The sequence below is a fragment of the Orcinus orca genome, chromosome 1 (genome assembly GCF_937001465.1).
Source record: "Orcinus orca chromosome 1, mOrcOrc1.1, whole genome shotgun sequence".
NCBI lineage: Eukaryota > Metazoa > Chordata > Mammalia > Artiodactyla > Delphinidae > Orcinus > Orcinus orca.
In genome coordinates, this window is record NC_064559.1 from 176,483,216 (window position 1) to 176,501,039 (window position 17,824).

General features: G+C 47.7%; 1 protein-coding gene across 17 annotated transcripts in view; it reads left to right on the top strand.

The window, feature by feature from the left end:
• Positions 1-17,824, top strand: part of ERI3 (ERI1 exoribonuclease family member 3) — a 129,970-nt gene that overhangs the window by 19,565 nt on the left and 92,581 nt on the right. For all 17 annotated transcript variants that reach the window (XR_007471442.1, XR_007471444.1, XR_007471453.1 and 14 more), the window contains one exon: positions 13,719-13,835. Coding sequence is in view for 14 of the 17 variants with exons in the window: in XM_049697349.1 (XP_049553306.1) it covers positions 13,719-13,835 (117 nt within the window). In the remaining 3 variants the exon portion in view is untranslated. The remainder of the gene's footprint in view (positions 1-13,718; positions 13,836-17,824) is intronic.

Sequence of the window (17,824 nt, forward strand, 5' to 3'; positions counted from 1 at the left end):
TGGCCAGGGAGGGGCGGCCCGGCGCTCCTGTCTGGGAGCACATGTCCTGGCTGCCGCCTCCCCTCCCTCCCTGAGTTCGTCCATCAGACTCCATCAGGCTCCGAGGTACAGCCTTTTTCTCACTGCTCTGCAGCAGCCCCGGTGACTGTTTTCCTTCTCATCTGTATTTAAGTGCCCACAACTTTGGAGAAAAATGACCTTTGGGGTTGAGGTTTTCTAGTGTTTGGTCTTTGTCCACAGGGGCTTTTTTTTTTTTTTAAGGAAACCTTGAAGAATCTCCATCTGCATTTTGAGTTAGAACTATGAGTAAAGGCGTTTCTTTTTTATAGAAAATTGTCCAGATGCCGGGTTATTTTGGGAGGGCAGGGTGGGGGGAGGGTTGGTGGTGACAGGAGAAGGGATAAAATAGAAGAGAGGCATTTGGAGGATTTCAGTATGACTTGAAGCTGGCTCCTCATCATTAGTCTTTTGTGAGAGAGACATTTTGGAAAACTTCACAGGAAATTGGTTAAGATCCCCACAAATCACACTATATTGATTCCCTTCTCCCTTCAAGGCTGAGAGGCAGGAGCCCCCTACCCCCTACTCTCCCCCCACCTGATACACACACATTGCTCTTTGCTCCATATTCGGCTTCTTCCCCTCTCCTCTTGGTTCCTGTACTTTGCAAGTGGATGGAAAGGCCATTCCCTAGAGAAAGAGCTCACCCTTCCCTCCCCATTCACTTGTCCCGGTCTAGGTTCCTCCAAGGGGTCGGGGTCGGTCTAGGTTCCTCCAAGGGGTCGGGGTCGGGTCAAGCTTTTTTTTTGTGTGTGTGTGTGTGTGTGGTACGCTGGCCTCTTACCGCTGTGGCCTCTCCCGTTGCGCAGCACAGGCTCCAGACGCGTAGGCCCAGCGGCCATGGCTCACGGGCCCAGCTGCTCCGCGGCATCCCCCCGGACCGGGGCACGATCCCGCGTCCCCTGCATCGGCAGGCGGACTCTCAACCACTGCGCCACCAGGGAAGGCCCCGGGTCAGGCTTTTTAGCGGAGGACCCAGTTGTTGGGTGGTGGTCCGTCTGCTTGTGGTCAGTCAGCCCCGCCCCTTCTGTACAGACAGGCCAAGGCGCTGACGCTATTCTTCTAAACTGGGAAATGAAATGCAAAACCGACGTTAATGTAACATTATGGTTGAGATTAAATGCACCAAAATCAGGAAATTCAAAGTTATGCTTCCCACAGCAACTATAACTCAGCCTCATCTGGTGTGTGTAGTATTTTGTGTTAGTGTGGATGGTGTTATATGTTAAGACATTAAAGTTAACACCATAAGCAGAGCACAAAATGCTTGAGGGGGCTGAGTTATGATGACTGTGTGAGCCGTAAGTGTTCTTGCATAGGCTCTCGACTCCTGGAATAATTTTTCCCCTGCCCATCAGACCAATTATTGCCTTTCTTATCTCTGCTTTAACACATCTCTTCTTTCAGGGTCATTGTAAGTGAATTCCTCTATCGGTGGCCAGTAATGGGTGGGCATGGGGCAGCCCACTAGGCCCTTTTGTCCTTTTTGTTGCTGCTTCCATAAATGTGGTACCTCCCCCACCCCTTCCTGAGCCCCCCTCCACAGGCTGCTGTTTCCTGGTGGTCCCTCGTAGGGATGGGCCTCCCCTGGCTCTCACTGTGGCTCCTCACTAGTGCTCCCTGAGTGGGACAAGCATTTGCCCCATTTGCCGTGTCCGGAACTTGACCCTGTTGTAACTTCATGTGAAAGCCGAACGGCCCTTCTTTATTTGGAGCAGACACAGCAATGTAAAAGTAAAATACACATGTCGGGGAGTGGAGCACTGGTGCATGGTGGTGCTGCCACGTGTGTTTGGCATAGCAGGGGTACGATCGAAGTGGGTTTATTTGCTATATTCAGTCTGCTTCTCTCCCTTCCCCAGGGTTTACACCTTTAAGCTGCCATAGTGTGTAGTTAGGCTATGGAGTTGCCTTGGGGTGGGACCAAGGAACTTTCCTTGGGGAGCGCTGGGTCACCGTAACAAAGTCACCACGTAATTTAGTACAAATCAGAAGACATTTCCCCCAGCCTCCTATTATCCGGTGGCCTCTCCAGGGCTGAGACAGCAGTTGGAATGCAGATTTTGTTAGACATGGAGCTAAGGTTGATGGTGGGGAAGAACTCTAAAGAATAGGGCCATTGATAAATGGTGAATGAAATTAGGGACTGTTAAACAGTGACACTGAGCTGCCTTTTAAGGTTTTTGTTGGACATGACAAAACCAACCAGGTCAGTAAAGGAATGGGGAGGACTTCATGGTAGCCACCTTAGAGGCAACAAAAAGGCCTCCTTTTACTCTTTGGATGACAACTTCAAGCTCTATGTTAGATGCTGGGGCATAAAGACAAGAAATGATCCCTGCCCTCAAGGAGCTCGTAGTCGAGGAGGGTAGACAGCCGCGTAACTGCTGTGAAGCAGCGTGATAAGTACCGTGGCCTGGGTGAGCACTCAGTACAGTGGGCGCATAGAGGAGGGGACTGGTCAGCCCTGCTCACGGGTGGGGGAGGGGTTGCACAGCTTCCTGTTAAGGGAAAGTCAGGAGGCCGAGAGGGCCAAGTGGGCTGGAGGACTCTCAGAATTGCTGCAGCAGGAATGAAAGAAGGCACTCACAGAGTAAGCCAGGACCAACTGAATGAAGTCTGAAAAACCTGACCTGCATTGCAAGCTTGTTTGTGCACGAACGTTGAAAATGAGGAAGAGGGAGAATGAAGATTTTGAACCCGGCAGTTTTTTTTTTTTGCCATGCCGTCTTGCAGGATCTTAGTTCCCGGACCAGGGCTCGAACCTGGGCCCACAGCAGTGAAAGCGCCAAATCCTAACCCCTGGACCACTAGGGAATTCTCAGAACCCGGCAAATTATTTCACTGTTTGGCTAGTAGGATGGTCTATATCGGTGATATGGTATTTCTCACGTTCAAGCAGAACATCTTATTGGGATGCCGCAAGTGAGAGTACAGAGGCTACAAGAGGTTTAAGAGAATTTTAGCTAGTAACGTGTGGGCCAAAAGGGTGAGGATCAAGATAGAAATATGTGAGCTGAGGCCCTGAGGCGTTGTCAGGGAGCTGCCCCTGAAGGTAGCACTGGGCTGGGCTGCAAGGTCTCCAGGGAGAGAGGCAAGGGCTAGGGAATGACCTGACAGCCGCTCCGCCCGCCAAGTACTGGCAGTTTGCGTCTGGATCTGCTGGGCATCCCTTGGGAAGACCTCCTTCCGTAGATCAGGGAGGTTTATACCCTTCAAACAGATAAACGGCCTGCTGACTAACATTGAGAAACAGAAGGAAGGAGGGAAGGATTAATGAAGAGGCAGGAGAGCCTGGATGAGAAGAGATTTGCTACAGTGGAGGTGACTGGAGGGGGTGGGAGGTGGGGATGAGCTCTCCCTCAGAGCAGGAGCAACAGGTAACACAGCCACAGAAAGAAAACCAGTTAGGTCGGGAAGGGAGGAGGGGGAGTGCAATCCAGAGGAGCGTTTAGGGTTGGTCCATGGGCTTCACTTCTGCCCCCATACTGTTTTGTTTTTCCTCTCCCCTCTGTTGATTACATTTCTTACTTTGTAGACTGAAATCAGTTGTCTGACATGAGGAAACTGATATTAGGAGATGCTTCCTCCATCTCTGTGTCTTGTTGGGAAAAAGGGTCCTGCATCATTTTGATTAAGATGCCATTGGAATGATTATTTTTTATTCCCTTATCCTGGGTGTTCACAATACTTAAAAAGCCCCCACAGTCATGCATTTATGTGATGAGGTTTGAGCTCTAGCTGTGAAAACTGAGTCATTACCTAAAAGCCTGAAACAAGAGTGTTCCCAGATTGACACTAGCCCCCCAGGCTGGCAGGTCTGCAGCAGAAGGGTGAGCAGGTTAGGACAGGCAGAGAAGGTTTGCATGTGTTGAGTGCTACCACAGGCAAAGCCCGATTAGGTGCTGGGAGAATCAGAAAGGAGGGAGGTAGACTCTGGAGGGGGCCTCAAACATCAGGGAAGCCCCTAAGCTGAAGTGAAGGTGCCTTGGAACGGGCTGCTGTTTAGGCCCTGCACCTGCCTGTAGCTGGCCAGTGGGAGACCTTGGTCTGTGTTAGCAAACGTCTGTTGTATGGGCTCCACTTGTGTTCCAGTGCTATGGTCTCGTCCTGGGGAGGCCCTTCCAGCCATGGGCTCATCTGAAGGCTAAATGCTGGCAGAGGCTCTCACTGGAAGATGCCGATGTTGCTGAAAGGAGAAGAAGTGCAGAGTCCACAGTAAGGTTGGGGGCAAAATTGGTGACCCAGAAAAGGAAGTGTGAATGTATTGTTGAGTGGAAGAGAGGAAACAGAAATAGATATCATAAGCCAGAGTTCATGGGAATGGAGGGAAAAGTGTTCAAGGGGTTAAACATGGGCAGAGGGAAACTGGTTAGGAGGCATTACTTGAAAGTGGGTTAGGGGGTTGGACTAAGGTGGTGATGGTGGGAATGGAGAGGAGTTATGTGTTGTAGCCCTTAGATGTGCTGGGAAAGAAACAAGCTTGAGAACTGTGCTCTTAAGTAGCTCATAGCTTTTTTGGGTACTTGTGGGCTCTGGTAGTCAGTGGTGCTAAGAGATTTGGTAAGGAGTGGAGAGCGAAACCTATGGTTGTTGTAAGTGGAGTGCTCTGCGCTGAAGGTCCATGTCAGGTACACCTTACATAGGTCAGCTTCTTAGTGGTGATGTAGGCCGTTACTCCTCTAGGGTCTGTTTGATGAACTGTTTGGCCATTGGCCTTTGGGAGGTAGGTAGTGATGGTTGGGTAGATAGGACGATAACTGGCTGAAAAGCTTGGAATCTTGCTCTCCACAAGTGTGATACAAACTGAGGGCCATGGTTTGAGATTGCGATGTCTGAAATGGAGTTCAGGGACTCTGTATTGTTCACTGTCCACCCCTACCCCACCCCCAGCACTTGCAGATTTGAATGAAGGCCAACTGCTCAGCTGAAAGGGATTGGTAGTTAGTTGGGGATGGAGGAGGCTGGGACTGATGAGTGGGAGGAAACATGCCATTTTGATAAGGTCTGCTTTCACTAGAGAGGTAACATGACTAGAGGGACAGTGCTAGGGGAAGGCCTTAAAGGAAGTTCATGGCGATGGTGTGGAGTGTGGTGAGGCATCTCCAGCTTGGGGTCTCAGGATATCGTAGGAATTGCTGTGATCCCGCTTTACATCCATGGCCAGTGTTAGGCCTTTCTCAGGACCAGGGGCAGAAAAATAGCTCCTGGCTTATGTCTGTAATGAGAGGTCTTCCTTGGAGACCTAGGTATCCAGTCCTGCTTTTTGGTTCATTTGTACAGAAGGAAGGTGTTTTTTTGGAGAGAATAGTATGATGAGTGCTCTGTTGGGTAGCTGATGCCCTGGGTCTTGACGGCATTCTTAAAGGGAGCAGGCATTGCTGTGGCAGGAAAACCTCTTGCTGGCTTTCTAAGAGATGTGTCAACTTGCTCTACAAAGTTCTGGGATGTGAGATGCCAGCTTTTCCTCCCCTTGGCGGCCAGGAGAATTAAATGTCTGATGGCAGGAGCCGGGAGTGGTTGGCAGATCTAAAGGGCTCACTCAAGGGGCTTGAAAGTGGGCCAAGCAAGGGTTTGTTCTGAGAGAAGAGCTGAGAACCTTGCGCTCTGATTCTCACTCGTCAGTATCTCTGTGATAAGGAGTTAGTCACACAGATGTTCTAGATTACACCTTTGCTATTCAAAGTGTGGTCCGAGAACCAACAGCATCCCCTGGGATGCATCCCTGGGAGCTTGTTAGAAATGCAGAATATCAGGCCCTACTCCAGCGCTAAATAGAATCTGTAGTTTGACAAGATCTTCAGGTAATGTAAAGTCTGAGAAGCACTGCTCTACTCTAGACCAGTGGTTCTCAAACTTCAGCAAGTATCAGTATCAGCTGGAAGCCTTTTAAAACACACTGCTGTGCCCACCCTCAGGGTTTCTGATTCAGAAAGTCTGGGGTGGAGGCCAGGAATCTGCATTTCTCATAAGTTCCCAGGAGATGGGATGCTGCCTGTAAGGGACCTTGCTTTAAACCACTGACCACCTTAGCTTTCTCGTCTATAAAATCAGGCAGTGATACCTGCCTCCCTTACAGAGATGTGGGCTCCGATGAGCCAGTGTGTGAGAGAAGTGTTCAGGCAGTGTGGGCAAGATGTCAGTCTTTGTTGCTCACTTACTGGTCAGTGATTTTGAAAATCTGCCGTCATGGTAGCACATTTGTTTCCCTGTCCTGGCTTCTAGCCGTCAGGTACACACAGAGAGCAGGGAATCTATGAAGCACCCCAGGGGGATTCAGTCTTCTGTGAAGAGGCCAGCAGCCCCTGGGGCTGTGGATGGGGACTACTGAGCAAGGCTTCCTGAAGCCCAGCCAGCCTCTCTGGGCTCCTCTCCAGGTTGCCTGACCAGAACCCGCTGTCTGCCTGAGTGGGCCTGGTCTGTCTTGATCACCTGTTATTCACCCCCGGCTAGTGGATCTTCAATGCGGTATTTGCACTGATTGGAAAGATGGTCTTTGTCAAACCAAGCCTCTGATTCATCTTGTGATCCTGAGCATGTTACATAACTTTCCCCACCCTATTGGGTGATTAACTGAACAGGCTTTGGCTGCATGTGCCCTGGTCCCTGAATGTGGACTCTCAACCTCCAAAGTGAGAGGGAGCTCAGGTAGAGGCTGTTCTAATGAGAAGCGATATAGCAGAGTGGTTAGGAGCATGGTCTCCTAACCACTGGACTGGACCCTCTGGAGTCTCTGCCACCTACTAGCAGTATGACTCGCCTTGAGCAAGTTACTTGTACTCTTTATGCCTCAGTTGCCTTATTGGCAAAATGGGATTAATAATAGTATCAATCTTATAGGACTATTGGGAGGATAAAATGTAAGAGCTTAGAACAGTGCCTGGCATGTAATAGCTATATGTATCAGCTCTTGTTAGTAGAATTACTACTAGTATTATTTTGACTCATGGCCTCATGGTGAGCTTTTGGGATACAGCAGGTGGCTGGGAGGCAGGCCCTGCTTCTCTGGGGAGCATAAAGGGAGCCTGCAGGCCCTCTATCAGCATGTAGATGGGAATGCAGCACTATCCAAAGAGATTTTTTCCTTCCACTGGGATGGTAAGTTGGACTTCGCACCCTTCAACTTCCCTGCCCTCCTATAGTGCTGCCTCTGGGGCACCTCTCCTGCACAGAACCTGAGATTTGTTTAAATAAATTCCATGACAAATGTATGTAAACATATAGCTACAAAGAAATCATTTGGTTGTTTGCTGCCCTGAAGGGTCAACTTCACAGAGGCCACTAATATCGAAAGTTATTTACAGTTGAGTATCTAGAAGTATTTGAACTGAGGCTGATTCAGAGTCAGGTGCGTGTAGAGGTAGACGCAGGCTCGTACACCCCTGGGTGAGGATGCAGTTTCTAAGACTTTTGGTCTCCTTCATTTATTGGTATTATATATTTTTTAAAAATTCAGATTTCAGTAAAAGTAAATTATAATTCACTCTGCACCACCCCCCCACCCCCCCACCCCCCGCCATAAGGAACAGCGGTGTCTATTTTCAGCCTCTTTTCTACATTTTAATTGCTCTGGGGTCTATGGGAATGGGTGAAGACGGACATGTAGGTGAAAAATCAGCCTTTTAAAGCTCCAATTTTTTACCCTTCCTTGTCCTGAAACTTCGAGCATCAGCTCTCATCTGTCAAAGTGTAAATCAGCAATTAAAACCCAAACAGCCAAATGCCAAAGATGACCCGAAGCACAAAGCAACTGACAAACAAGTCCGGACAAATCGACGGGTAATTTATAAGCTTTGCCCTAAAATCTAATTATTTGGCAATTCGAATTTGCAGCCAGCCAGGGCTCGGCAATAAATTTAACCCGCCATAAATTATTTAGGAGCAGACTGTGGTGTAAATCAAAACCACGAGTGTTTGTTTAAGAAATAAGCTCCTTGTGCATAAAATGTCTTTTTTTTTTTTTTTTCCAAAGGAGAAACTGTTAAGCAAACCATGTTCCCTCCGTTGCCCAGTGCAGCCCTCACTTCTCCCTCTCAACTTCCCCTCTTCCCTGTGGCCAAGAGCCTCTTTGATCCCTTGGAGAAAGGGCCTGCCTTTGCATGGAACTTTTATTGAAAAATCATTGTCTGGATAAAACCCATGTTTTCACCAGGTACTGCTTTTTCTGCCTTGCTATGTGATGATGTTGCTTTTGGATTTTATCAAACCTTTCTCTGCAGGGGTGCACAGTTTTTGGACTAAAGAGTCAGTGGATGTAGAGAAGGGATAGATTAGTTGTTACCATCTCTAAATTGAGGGAATGCCAGTTCCTAGGTTGAGAGGGGGGAGCCATGAAGAATGATCTGCCCATTTTAGACAGGATCGTAGAAACATCGGCTCAGGCAAAGAAGAATCTGTGCTTTGGAGAAAAGGTCTGTAAGAATGCTACACTGTTAAACCCTCTGGCCCGTTGTCAAGAAATGCCTAACCCAAGTCCCTTCTGCTTAAAATCCTTTTGTTGTTGTTGTTGTATCTTTGAATATAATCTTATCACTGCAGACACTTTAGCTTAAGGGAGTCTGAATACACCGAAAGCGACCTACACATTTATTTCTTGTAGTCTACTGATCGTGCGTGTGAAATTTCATTTGAAATGCTGTTGCAGTTTTGTCCTCAGTTTATCAAGAGAATCACTGGGATTCCTACTTAAGCAATTTTAGAAAGTAGCTGCATTTGAAATCTCTGCTCCACTTAAAAAGGTAAAAGAGTATTTGCTTGGTGCTTCCTTTTAATCTCTCTGGCTTCCCTTCCCTTTAAAAAAAAATTTGCAGCTAGCATTTTATTGATTGAGACAGCAGATACAATAGGTTTAGAACCATGGATACTTTGAAAAATCCAAGTTCCAAGGCTTTTGTGCTTAGTTATCAAGTCGTGGCCACTTCCCATCAACCATCAGCAGACCAGCTTTTTGTGGTTACGGTGCTCTACACTTGGACAACCTAGTAGTGCAGGTAGCGGTGGATGGTGTAGGGTGACAAAACTATCCCAATTTTAGCAAATTCCTGCTCCAGGAAACTGTGGTCCCAGGCAAACAGAAAACTGGGATGTTGGTGGTTTGTAGCAGTTGAGGGAGGATGGGAGACCACTTAGAGATGAGAGGTAGAAAGTAGAAAGTATCAATACTTTGGAGCGATGTATATCTGCATTTGAATCCTGGCTCTACCACCACCAACCATCACTTCACCTCTCTGGTCCTGTGGAGAACTCTGGGAAAACAGAGAATTTTCTGTTATAGCCATGCGCTTGGCTTCTGTCTTGCTATTTATCAGCCCCTTCATGTGTTTACTCACCAAAAGCAGAGAATGAGGTCTGTGTGCTGGAACAGACCTGGGTGCTAGAGATGCAAACTGAAGGCTCACAGTTCTGCCGTCTCCGAGCCCAGAGCTCAGCGCCATCTGTGTCCCTGCAGCCATAGTGGAGTCTTTTCAGTAGCAATCCTGCAGGACTTTCTGCCTGGATGGTCCACATTCATCGCTCTTGTAACGCAAGAACAGCCTTTCTTCCTGGGAGATAGGAGTCTGAGCTCCTTAAAGACAGCCTTTCAGACTAAAAGAATCAGATCTTTCTTGACCCTTCAGATTTTGAAACCTGTTAGTCCTACTCTCTTTAAGTCTCATTTTCCCTATTTGGAGTCCCAACTCTGTCCCTTACTAGCAGTGTAACCTTGAGCAAGTGACAACTGCTTTTCGGGCCTTAATTGTTCTGTAAAATAGGGATAATAGTGATTCCCATCTCATGAGTTGTTAGGTAGATTCAATGCGGTCATTCCTATTGAGCATTTAGCAGAGTGTCTGCCACATAACAATTAACACATTAACAATAAATGGAAAGAATGAAATGATTCCATTTTGTGTGTGTCTCCGAGGGTCTTGGGGCCAGCTCCTCTCTACCCCTCGCCCAGACGCCGAGCACCTCAGACAGAGGAGCCACATCTCATTGTATTTGCCTCCATGTCCACACCCAGCCCCTGCCTGGTAGATAGTAGGTGCTTAATAGTATTGGTTTATGACCTGATGGTGATGACGATATGACTTATATTCCAGGGTTAAAAAGGGTAAGATAAGAAAATACATTTGAAAGCACACTGTAATAAAAAGCATAACACTGGGTATGTCGTTCCACTAAGATGTTTATCGTAGTGCATTGTTCATCACTTGCTCATGTATCTTTTCTGCCCTCTAGTTCGAGTACTTCTCCAATGCAGACTACATCTTATCTCTGAATCCCACTCCAACTCTTGTCCAGTGTCCTACACAGAGTAGATGCTCAGGTAGTTTAATTGAATGCAAATGTCATACAAAAGTAAGGAATTGGGAAATTATTATTAGGGTTGGGAAAGAGGGCTGGTAAATACAGACCAGTTCTTCTTTCCTTCATGGTGCTACCTTTACACAAGCAGACACTCAAATGTTCCTTTAAAAAAACATGTTCCCAGGGGAATGAGGAAATAGAAGGAGGGCAAAGGAGGAAGGGCAGAAATAACAGTTTCATGATCCGAGCACCTGCCCCTAGAAGCTGGCACTTAGGGCACATCTGCACAAGCTCTTGGGTGGAATTAATGTGATCAGCTTAGAGTTTGGGGGTTCCCGCCCTGACTCATTATCAGCTGAAAACTGTTGAAGTGTTTGGCATACCCAAGGTGTATTAGCTGCGGAGTTTTGTCGTCTGGTACAGATTGGGGCTCCTCTCCTATGAATGGGCTGTTGGGGCCAGTGTTTTGAGGCTCTGGGCTTGTCTGGGCAATATGGGAAGGTTAGAAGTATCTAAGTGAGGTAGGTCCTTACTCTTCTGACTCCCCAAAGGGTCATCTATCAAAAGTTCCTCTTTTGCATCCTCAGTGGCTCAAAAGAATATGCCAGTGTGTAAGGTCATTGTTACAACAGCTGATGGTGGTGCTGAGGAAGGGCCCCTGCAAAGTCATGTTCTGAGATTGGCCCTGTTCTTGGTCTTGGAGGGAAGTCTTGGCTGATGGGCATGCAACATTGGAGAGGTGTTCAGGACAGGTCCAATTTGCTGTGTTCTGGCCCCCAGGCATTTCAGGGGTCACTCCTCTTCACATGGAGCCGAGGCTGGCTTGTTGCCCCTCTCTGGGAGGGTCATACTTAGTGTGAGCACTTAGGTTGGCTCCATTTCCCCAGGGGTGAGGAAGCCAGCAGCAGGAAAGATTGAGCTGCAGCAGGGAAACCCAAAGGCCAAGTTTTAAGAGTATCTGTTGGGGATGCTGACTCGGTGCTGGTCAGAGTGGGAGCTGAAGCGCTTACTATTTTACAATAAATACTAATAAAATTCTAGATCTATAATAACATTTCAGATCTCTAAAACAAACCATGTGCTTGTAAAAAAGTGGAAAGAGATCAACTTTAAGCCATAAATTCTTGGTAATAGAGGGGTTTTTTTCTATTTATGTTTGATAGATATTTTTGTTTCCAGAGGAATGTCAACTCCTAATTTCATAATGTATCATGGGCTTAAGAAAATTGAATTTAATAAAAGCCAGAGATGAATGGCATCCTTAAAGGTCCCAACACTTGTCTTTATTAGCAGGACAAACTGCAGGTCTCCAAACACTGCTTCTCTCCAAATGAAAGTTTAAATGAAAAGTACAGTTGTGTCACAGGTTAAATTTCATTGTGGGCCCAGCTAACATTGTTAGTGAGGAGCTGGCTGTATTTGTTTCCTTAGACACCAGGGCAGCCAAACTCACCAGGCTACGGAGGTCTTTCTGTTGGGGAAGTGTTTCTCCTATTTAGCGGCAGAGGAAGGATATATCAGAAATGGGCCTGACTCAGATGAGCCCCACCTCAGGGTTAGCACTTGGAAATCTTGGGTATCTGATTTCAAAATACACATTGGGGACCCAGTGTGTATTTTCTGTGTGTGTGCCTCAGTTCTGTTTTTCAGAGCCAAACTCTCCTCTCTGGCCTACTTCCTAGTGCGGTGGGAGGAGAGGCATTACCTAGTTTAAGCAGCAGCCTGGGCTTCCTCTCTGTTCCCTTCTGCCTCAGTCTTACAGTCTTTCCGCCCTTCCTATCTCTGGGGGCTCCTGTCAGCTTCCCCATCTTTGGGGGCACTCCGGGGAGACCAGTCAACCAGACCCTTTGAATTTCTCAGTCATGAAATCTGGCTGCCTTGATTTGTTCTTCAGTCCTGCTGTGATGTGTTGGATAAAGATGCTTTAAAAATGAGGCCAACAGAGCAGGTATGTTTGGTGGGGAGATGCCAGGCTGCCGTGGAATATCAGGGAGATGGGCTGTTTCTCCTTCTGTCTCCTGGCTCATCCATTTCCTTAGTGCAGTCGGGTGTCAACGGCTTCTGTGTTGTCTCTTCAGGCTGTCCCTGGAGAGAGCCAGTTTGCCTTGATTTTAGTGATACTGGAAAGGTCCGCACCAGAACGGGGGACCTGGGATAGGGATGCCACTGGGGCTGACTGTGGTGGCCACTGAGTGGGCAAAGCCCCCCTCCTCTCTCTGCAGTGGAGGCCTTTTTCACATGCTAATTTTACTGGGAGGATTTTGTTTTTTTTTTTAATTTATTTTTATTATTTCCTATTTGTCTCTTCCAGATGTTTTCAGGGCAGTTTTTTTGTGTTGTAAACTAATTCCATTCATGTTTTAAAAATTTATGAAAGCGCTAATAAAAATGTCAAAGTGGTAAAAATGTTAGCTTTTCCTCTGCTTTGATTAAATTTTGCGAACTGTTTTTGAATATTAAAAAGCACTCATTTTTTTTATTCTCTCTCCTGGCTTTCCCTCTTCTCTCCAGCATGTGCGTGCTCTCTCCGGCCCTCTCCCCACTCTGGCGTGTTCCTCCCTTCCCAGGAGCGATGTATGAGGCGGGCTGCACAGCCGGCGTGCTGCAAGCCTGTTTGCACACCAGGACCTTGGTGCTGTGCATCTCTATTAAATAATGGAGACAAATTAATCTTAGAGACACCAAACAAATTGTCACTCCTCCTTCTCTTCCATTACGTTCCAGTGGACTGGGAAGGGCTGGCTAAGTGATTGGGTTGGTGGGGGCAGGGGGAGAAGCTGAGGGGTGGGCGTACTGCCTGAAAGAAAGGTGGGAGGGCACTAACTCTTATTACTCTTATTCAGTTTTCCTCTTCAGTATCCCCTTTGGCCCCTTTGGCTTTATTTATTATTTATCTTTTTTATTTCCTTTTGTAAAAACTAATGAAACTCATCGGCTCTGTTTAAACTTCATATATGGAAGTCTGTGCATTAGTCTGATGGCTGGTTATTTATGTGACTGGAGACCCAGGCCCATTCCAGGGCAGGGACCTGGGCAAGAGGAAGGGGGTCCTACTTTTAGGGGCTCGAGTGAGCAGGCCTCTGCTAGAGAACCAGTTGGGGAAATCAGGGCAGATGTTCCCACTGTCTTCCCTCCCCTTTCCAGAGACAGTGGGAATGGTATATGTGTCGAGTCCCTGGAACCTGTGAGGATGTTAACAGCGGGAGGGTTAGGATTATAACTGAGCTGGCACCATCTCACTCAATCTTGGGTTTGGCCTGGCAGGAGCTAATGAGTCCAAAACACTCCCCCATTCTTGACTCTGAGTTATTTGAAATGGTTAGTTAAGAAAAACTCATTCCTCCTTTTCTGTGCCTCTGCTGTTCCAGGAAATCATCGAGTTCCCCATCCTGAAGCTAAATGGCCGGACCATGGAGATTGAGTCTACCTTTCACATGTATGTCCAGCCCGTAGTCCATCCACAGCTTACTCCTTTCTGTACAGAGGTAAGGGCCCTGGCTGGGCAGCAGGGGTTGCTGGGACGGGAGCTTGGGGATCACTGGTGCTCTATACGCGCTGCTTAGGTCTTTTCAGTGGTTAAGGCAGGTGTGCATTGGACCCAGTCAGCTTTTTACAAAGCCTGCCACTCCCCTTGGACCAGTGTGGTCATTGGGGGACCCAGGGAGAGCAGTGGCACAATCTGTCCCAGCTTCCCCAACATTTTCCCTTCCTTGTCATCCCTCCCCTTCTTGGTGACCAGGTACTTGGAATTTAGGAGCAGAGTGGTGCCTCTGGGGTTCAGCTTCTTTTCAGTTCCATTTCCCTTAGGGCCCTTGGCAAGAGGTGAAGATTTCAGCTTCTTGGAAGCAGAGGTTATGTTCAGGCTTTCTTAGCTTTCTGGTGATGTTTTTCTGTGCTTGAGCAAAGTGGTCCTGTGTGAAGCATTGGCTGAATTTGTGGGAAGCACAGCGCTATCACTGAGGAAAGACAAGAGCAGTCCAAGTGGGGTATGAGGGCAGCCTGGCTGAGGCTGAAATGTCCTTATCCTTATCCTAGGCTGGTTCTGTACTCGGCCACCTTGCCAACAGGTTAGTATGGCCCCACTTCACAGATTGTGAAACCGGGACTAACTGAGATCTTGATGCTTGCTGGAGGCTCAAAGAGCCATCGGCAGAGAGGCGGTGCCCCTGAAGAGTCTGGCTCCCAGGACTGTGTGGAGAGGCCTTCTATGGCTGCTTTTCCCTGCGGTGCATTGTGTTATTTACTCTGTGGTAGCCACAAGCTGTGTGTGGTGGAATCACCAGTCAAGTGTGTGTGGTAGAGGTGATGGGAAAACATGAGCGTTTTTGGAATCTTAAGCATTTGGGGTGAGAATACATTAGAGACTTTGTGCCTTCATTTAGAGACCTACTTTCTTCATATGAATGAAACAGGAGGAAAGAAGTTCTTGAGTAATCCCGAAACAATCCCTTTGGTGTGGAAGGGGCTGGGGAAGGGCCTGCCTGCACTGCTGGGGGTGCTCAGTGGGCTCTGAGACTGACTTAGCCAAAATATGAGTCTTAAGGGTCTCTCCAGGGCTGGATGCCAGTGACCCAGGTGGGCCTTTTGTTGTAGGCATCCATCTGCCAAGGTGTCTAGTCTCTCAAGCCTTTTGTTGTTCCAACCAATGATGTTGAGGCTCTTGCTTCCTCTGGGGTCAAGAGGTACATACCTTCCCTCTTTCCCCTGGGAATTATCTATACCACTAGGGGGTGCTAATCTGTCCTGTTTGCCCCTTTTGAAAAAAATCATCATTTTAATGATGATGAAAATCCCCTTCCTTATGGGAAGGGAAGGGAAGACTTTCCTTAAACCAGCCAGATACCTGAGCCCTCCACTGGCCTGAAAGTGTAATGTCCTCTTATCCTTTTCTTCCTCTTCCGTATGTGTGACCTCCCCCTTGGGGGCTCCAGTTCCAGCTTGCTGCCTGGCATAGACAGGCAGGCCTAAATTTGGGGAAGTTGCTACTTGTTTAGGAATGGAGCAGAGCGCTGCCGGAACTCAGCCCTGGGCAGGAATGGATGATTGAGAATATTGGGAAAAGGGTTTCTTTTCAGAGCAGGGCTGCTGCTGCTTCTCTTTTGGGGAAGGGGAGGAAGGATTGTGAGCCTTTTTCTTTTTTTTCTTTTTTTAATTAATTTATTTATTTAATTTTGGCTGCATTGGGTCTTTGTTGCTGTGTGCGGGCTTTCTTTAGTTGCAGCAAGCAGGGGCTACTCTTCGTTGCGGTGGCTTCTCTTGTTGCAGAGCACGGGCTCTAGGCGCACGGGCTTCAGTAGTTGTGGCTCGCGGGCTCTAGAGCGCAGGCTCAGTAGTTGTGGTGCACAGGCTTAGTTGCTCCGCGGCACGTGGGATATTCCCGGACCAGGGCTCAAACCTGTGTCTCCTGCATTGGCAGGCCGATTCTTAACCACTGCGCTACCAGGGAAGTCCCGATTGTGAGACTTTGATGAAAGATGTTTCTTTTTTGTAGAAAGTTTCACCCAAGGACACACATACATAATTTGGAGGGTAGTAGGCTTGGTGGTGGGATCCTTATTACGAAGCCTGCTCTGCAGTGAGGCTGTGGCTGTGCTGTAGGTATGGATTCTGCCATTTTGTCTCGGGCTTCCAGAGCTCAGAACTCTCCCTGGCCTGGTCCCTGCCTTTGCATCCAGCCTCAGATCTCCCTGCTTCGTCTCCCCCTCACTTCCCTCAGTCTGTCTCTGCACGTGATGGTCTTTCTGCCTCTGTGTTGCGCCCACCCTCCTACTTGTCCTCCAGCACCCTGCTCAGGGTCACCTTCTCTGGGAAGCCTTCCTTGAGCCCAGGCTGGGCTGTGCTCACCCCAGCGTAGCACCAGGCAGATACATTATACTGCAGTCATTTATCCTCTCTCCACTAGATTGTGAGTTCCTTGAGGGCAGAAATTAGATCTGATCCATCTCGGTCCCATCCTTAGGGCCTGGCACCAAGTAAAACTACGTGTCCCTTGAGTGAATATTGTCAAGGAGTTTTTCAACCACACCTTGCCTCCCCTCAGAGTAGCTGTACTGCTGAGTTGCTCTTTTGAGTAAGTAAAGTCTTCTTTGTAAAACCTCAGATCATCTAAATATTGCCCCATCTTCATACTAGATGGATTGTAATGCAAAGAGAGGCATGGACACGGGACGGGGCTGTCGTTCTGAGACCTCATCTAATCTGGCGGTAGTTGCCTTTGCGGGTCGGGAGGGAGGTCATTATGGCCAGAAGGAATCTTTCATTAGTAAGTGTGAGGAACAAAAACCTCCAGATTTTCCTAAGCAGCTCCTCTGGTAGGATTTTCTCTCTTGCACAAGAAGTGTTTTAAGAACCCTGACTGTGTGTGTACATGCACAAGCACATGCTTGTGTTGGGAGAGAGACAGGCTCAGTGCTGGGCAGTAGGAAGAGGGATTCTGCCTTGAGTGAGTCTGCAGCCCACATGTAGACACTCTTACTTGCTCTGTGTAATGAACATGTTGTTAGCCTTCTTGAGGTCCTTTCTTAGTTCCAGTTGATAGTTGGTCTGGAGACATGGTTCTGACAGAGATAGGATGGGATGTGTTTCTTTCCTTTCCCTACCACCTCTAGAATCTGCTCCAACTCATCAGATCTCTGTCTCTAGCAGCTGGGCTGACCATGTGCAGTCTTTTTTGTTGTTGTTGTCATTGTGAGAAAAAAAAACCAGGAAAAATACCCATTTTGCTAACTGCCAGTAAAGGGCTTTGTCTTGCACCTGTACTTATAAAGGGTGAGATTTATTGGTCTCTTTGTCTGAGGAGAAAGAGTGGGTCTGATTATCAGATTGCACACCAGAGACAAGTGCTTATGTAATCAACAAACTGTCTTGGTGTCAGAATACGATTGTGCTGGAGATAAACTGTGAAGGGAGAAAGCACTGGATGCTGACATGCTATTGGCACCGAGTGTCCTGGGCTGCTTCGTGTAGTTGCCAGTGTTTATGAGGAAGCCAGCTCGTTCCTGGACAAAGCCCTTGTGCGGGAGGGGATCTCAGTAACCAGCCATGTTATCAGTCAGGGTCAAAAGCTCCTCGCCTTGTGGTTTCTGAGTCTGGAGAAGCGGGAGTTAATCTGTAATCCCTCAGTGAAAGGAGCCACAGAGCACACATTAATTCTTCCTCTCACCTCTCCTGCTTTAAGTGGTTAAGGTCTCTGAGCTCTGTTTAGCCTGTGAGCCCTGGTTCTCAGCTTAATAAATACTTGGCTTTGCTCTAGTACCTTTCATTGTGAGGCTGTGAAAGCTTTTTACAAACATATATTAACCCAAGTGGGAATGGGCTTAAAGAGCAGCATGAAAGATTTAGGTTAGGCATAAGGTATAACTTCCCAGTATTTATTTTATTATATTGTCTCTCTTCCTCACAGTTTGTGGTACAAGTCTTATAGGTTGTCAGTATCAGGTACAGGGACTGACTTTTAAGATTTCATTCCCTTTTC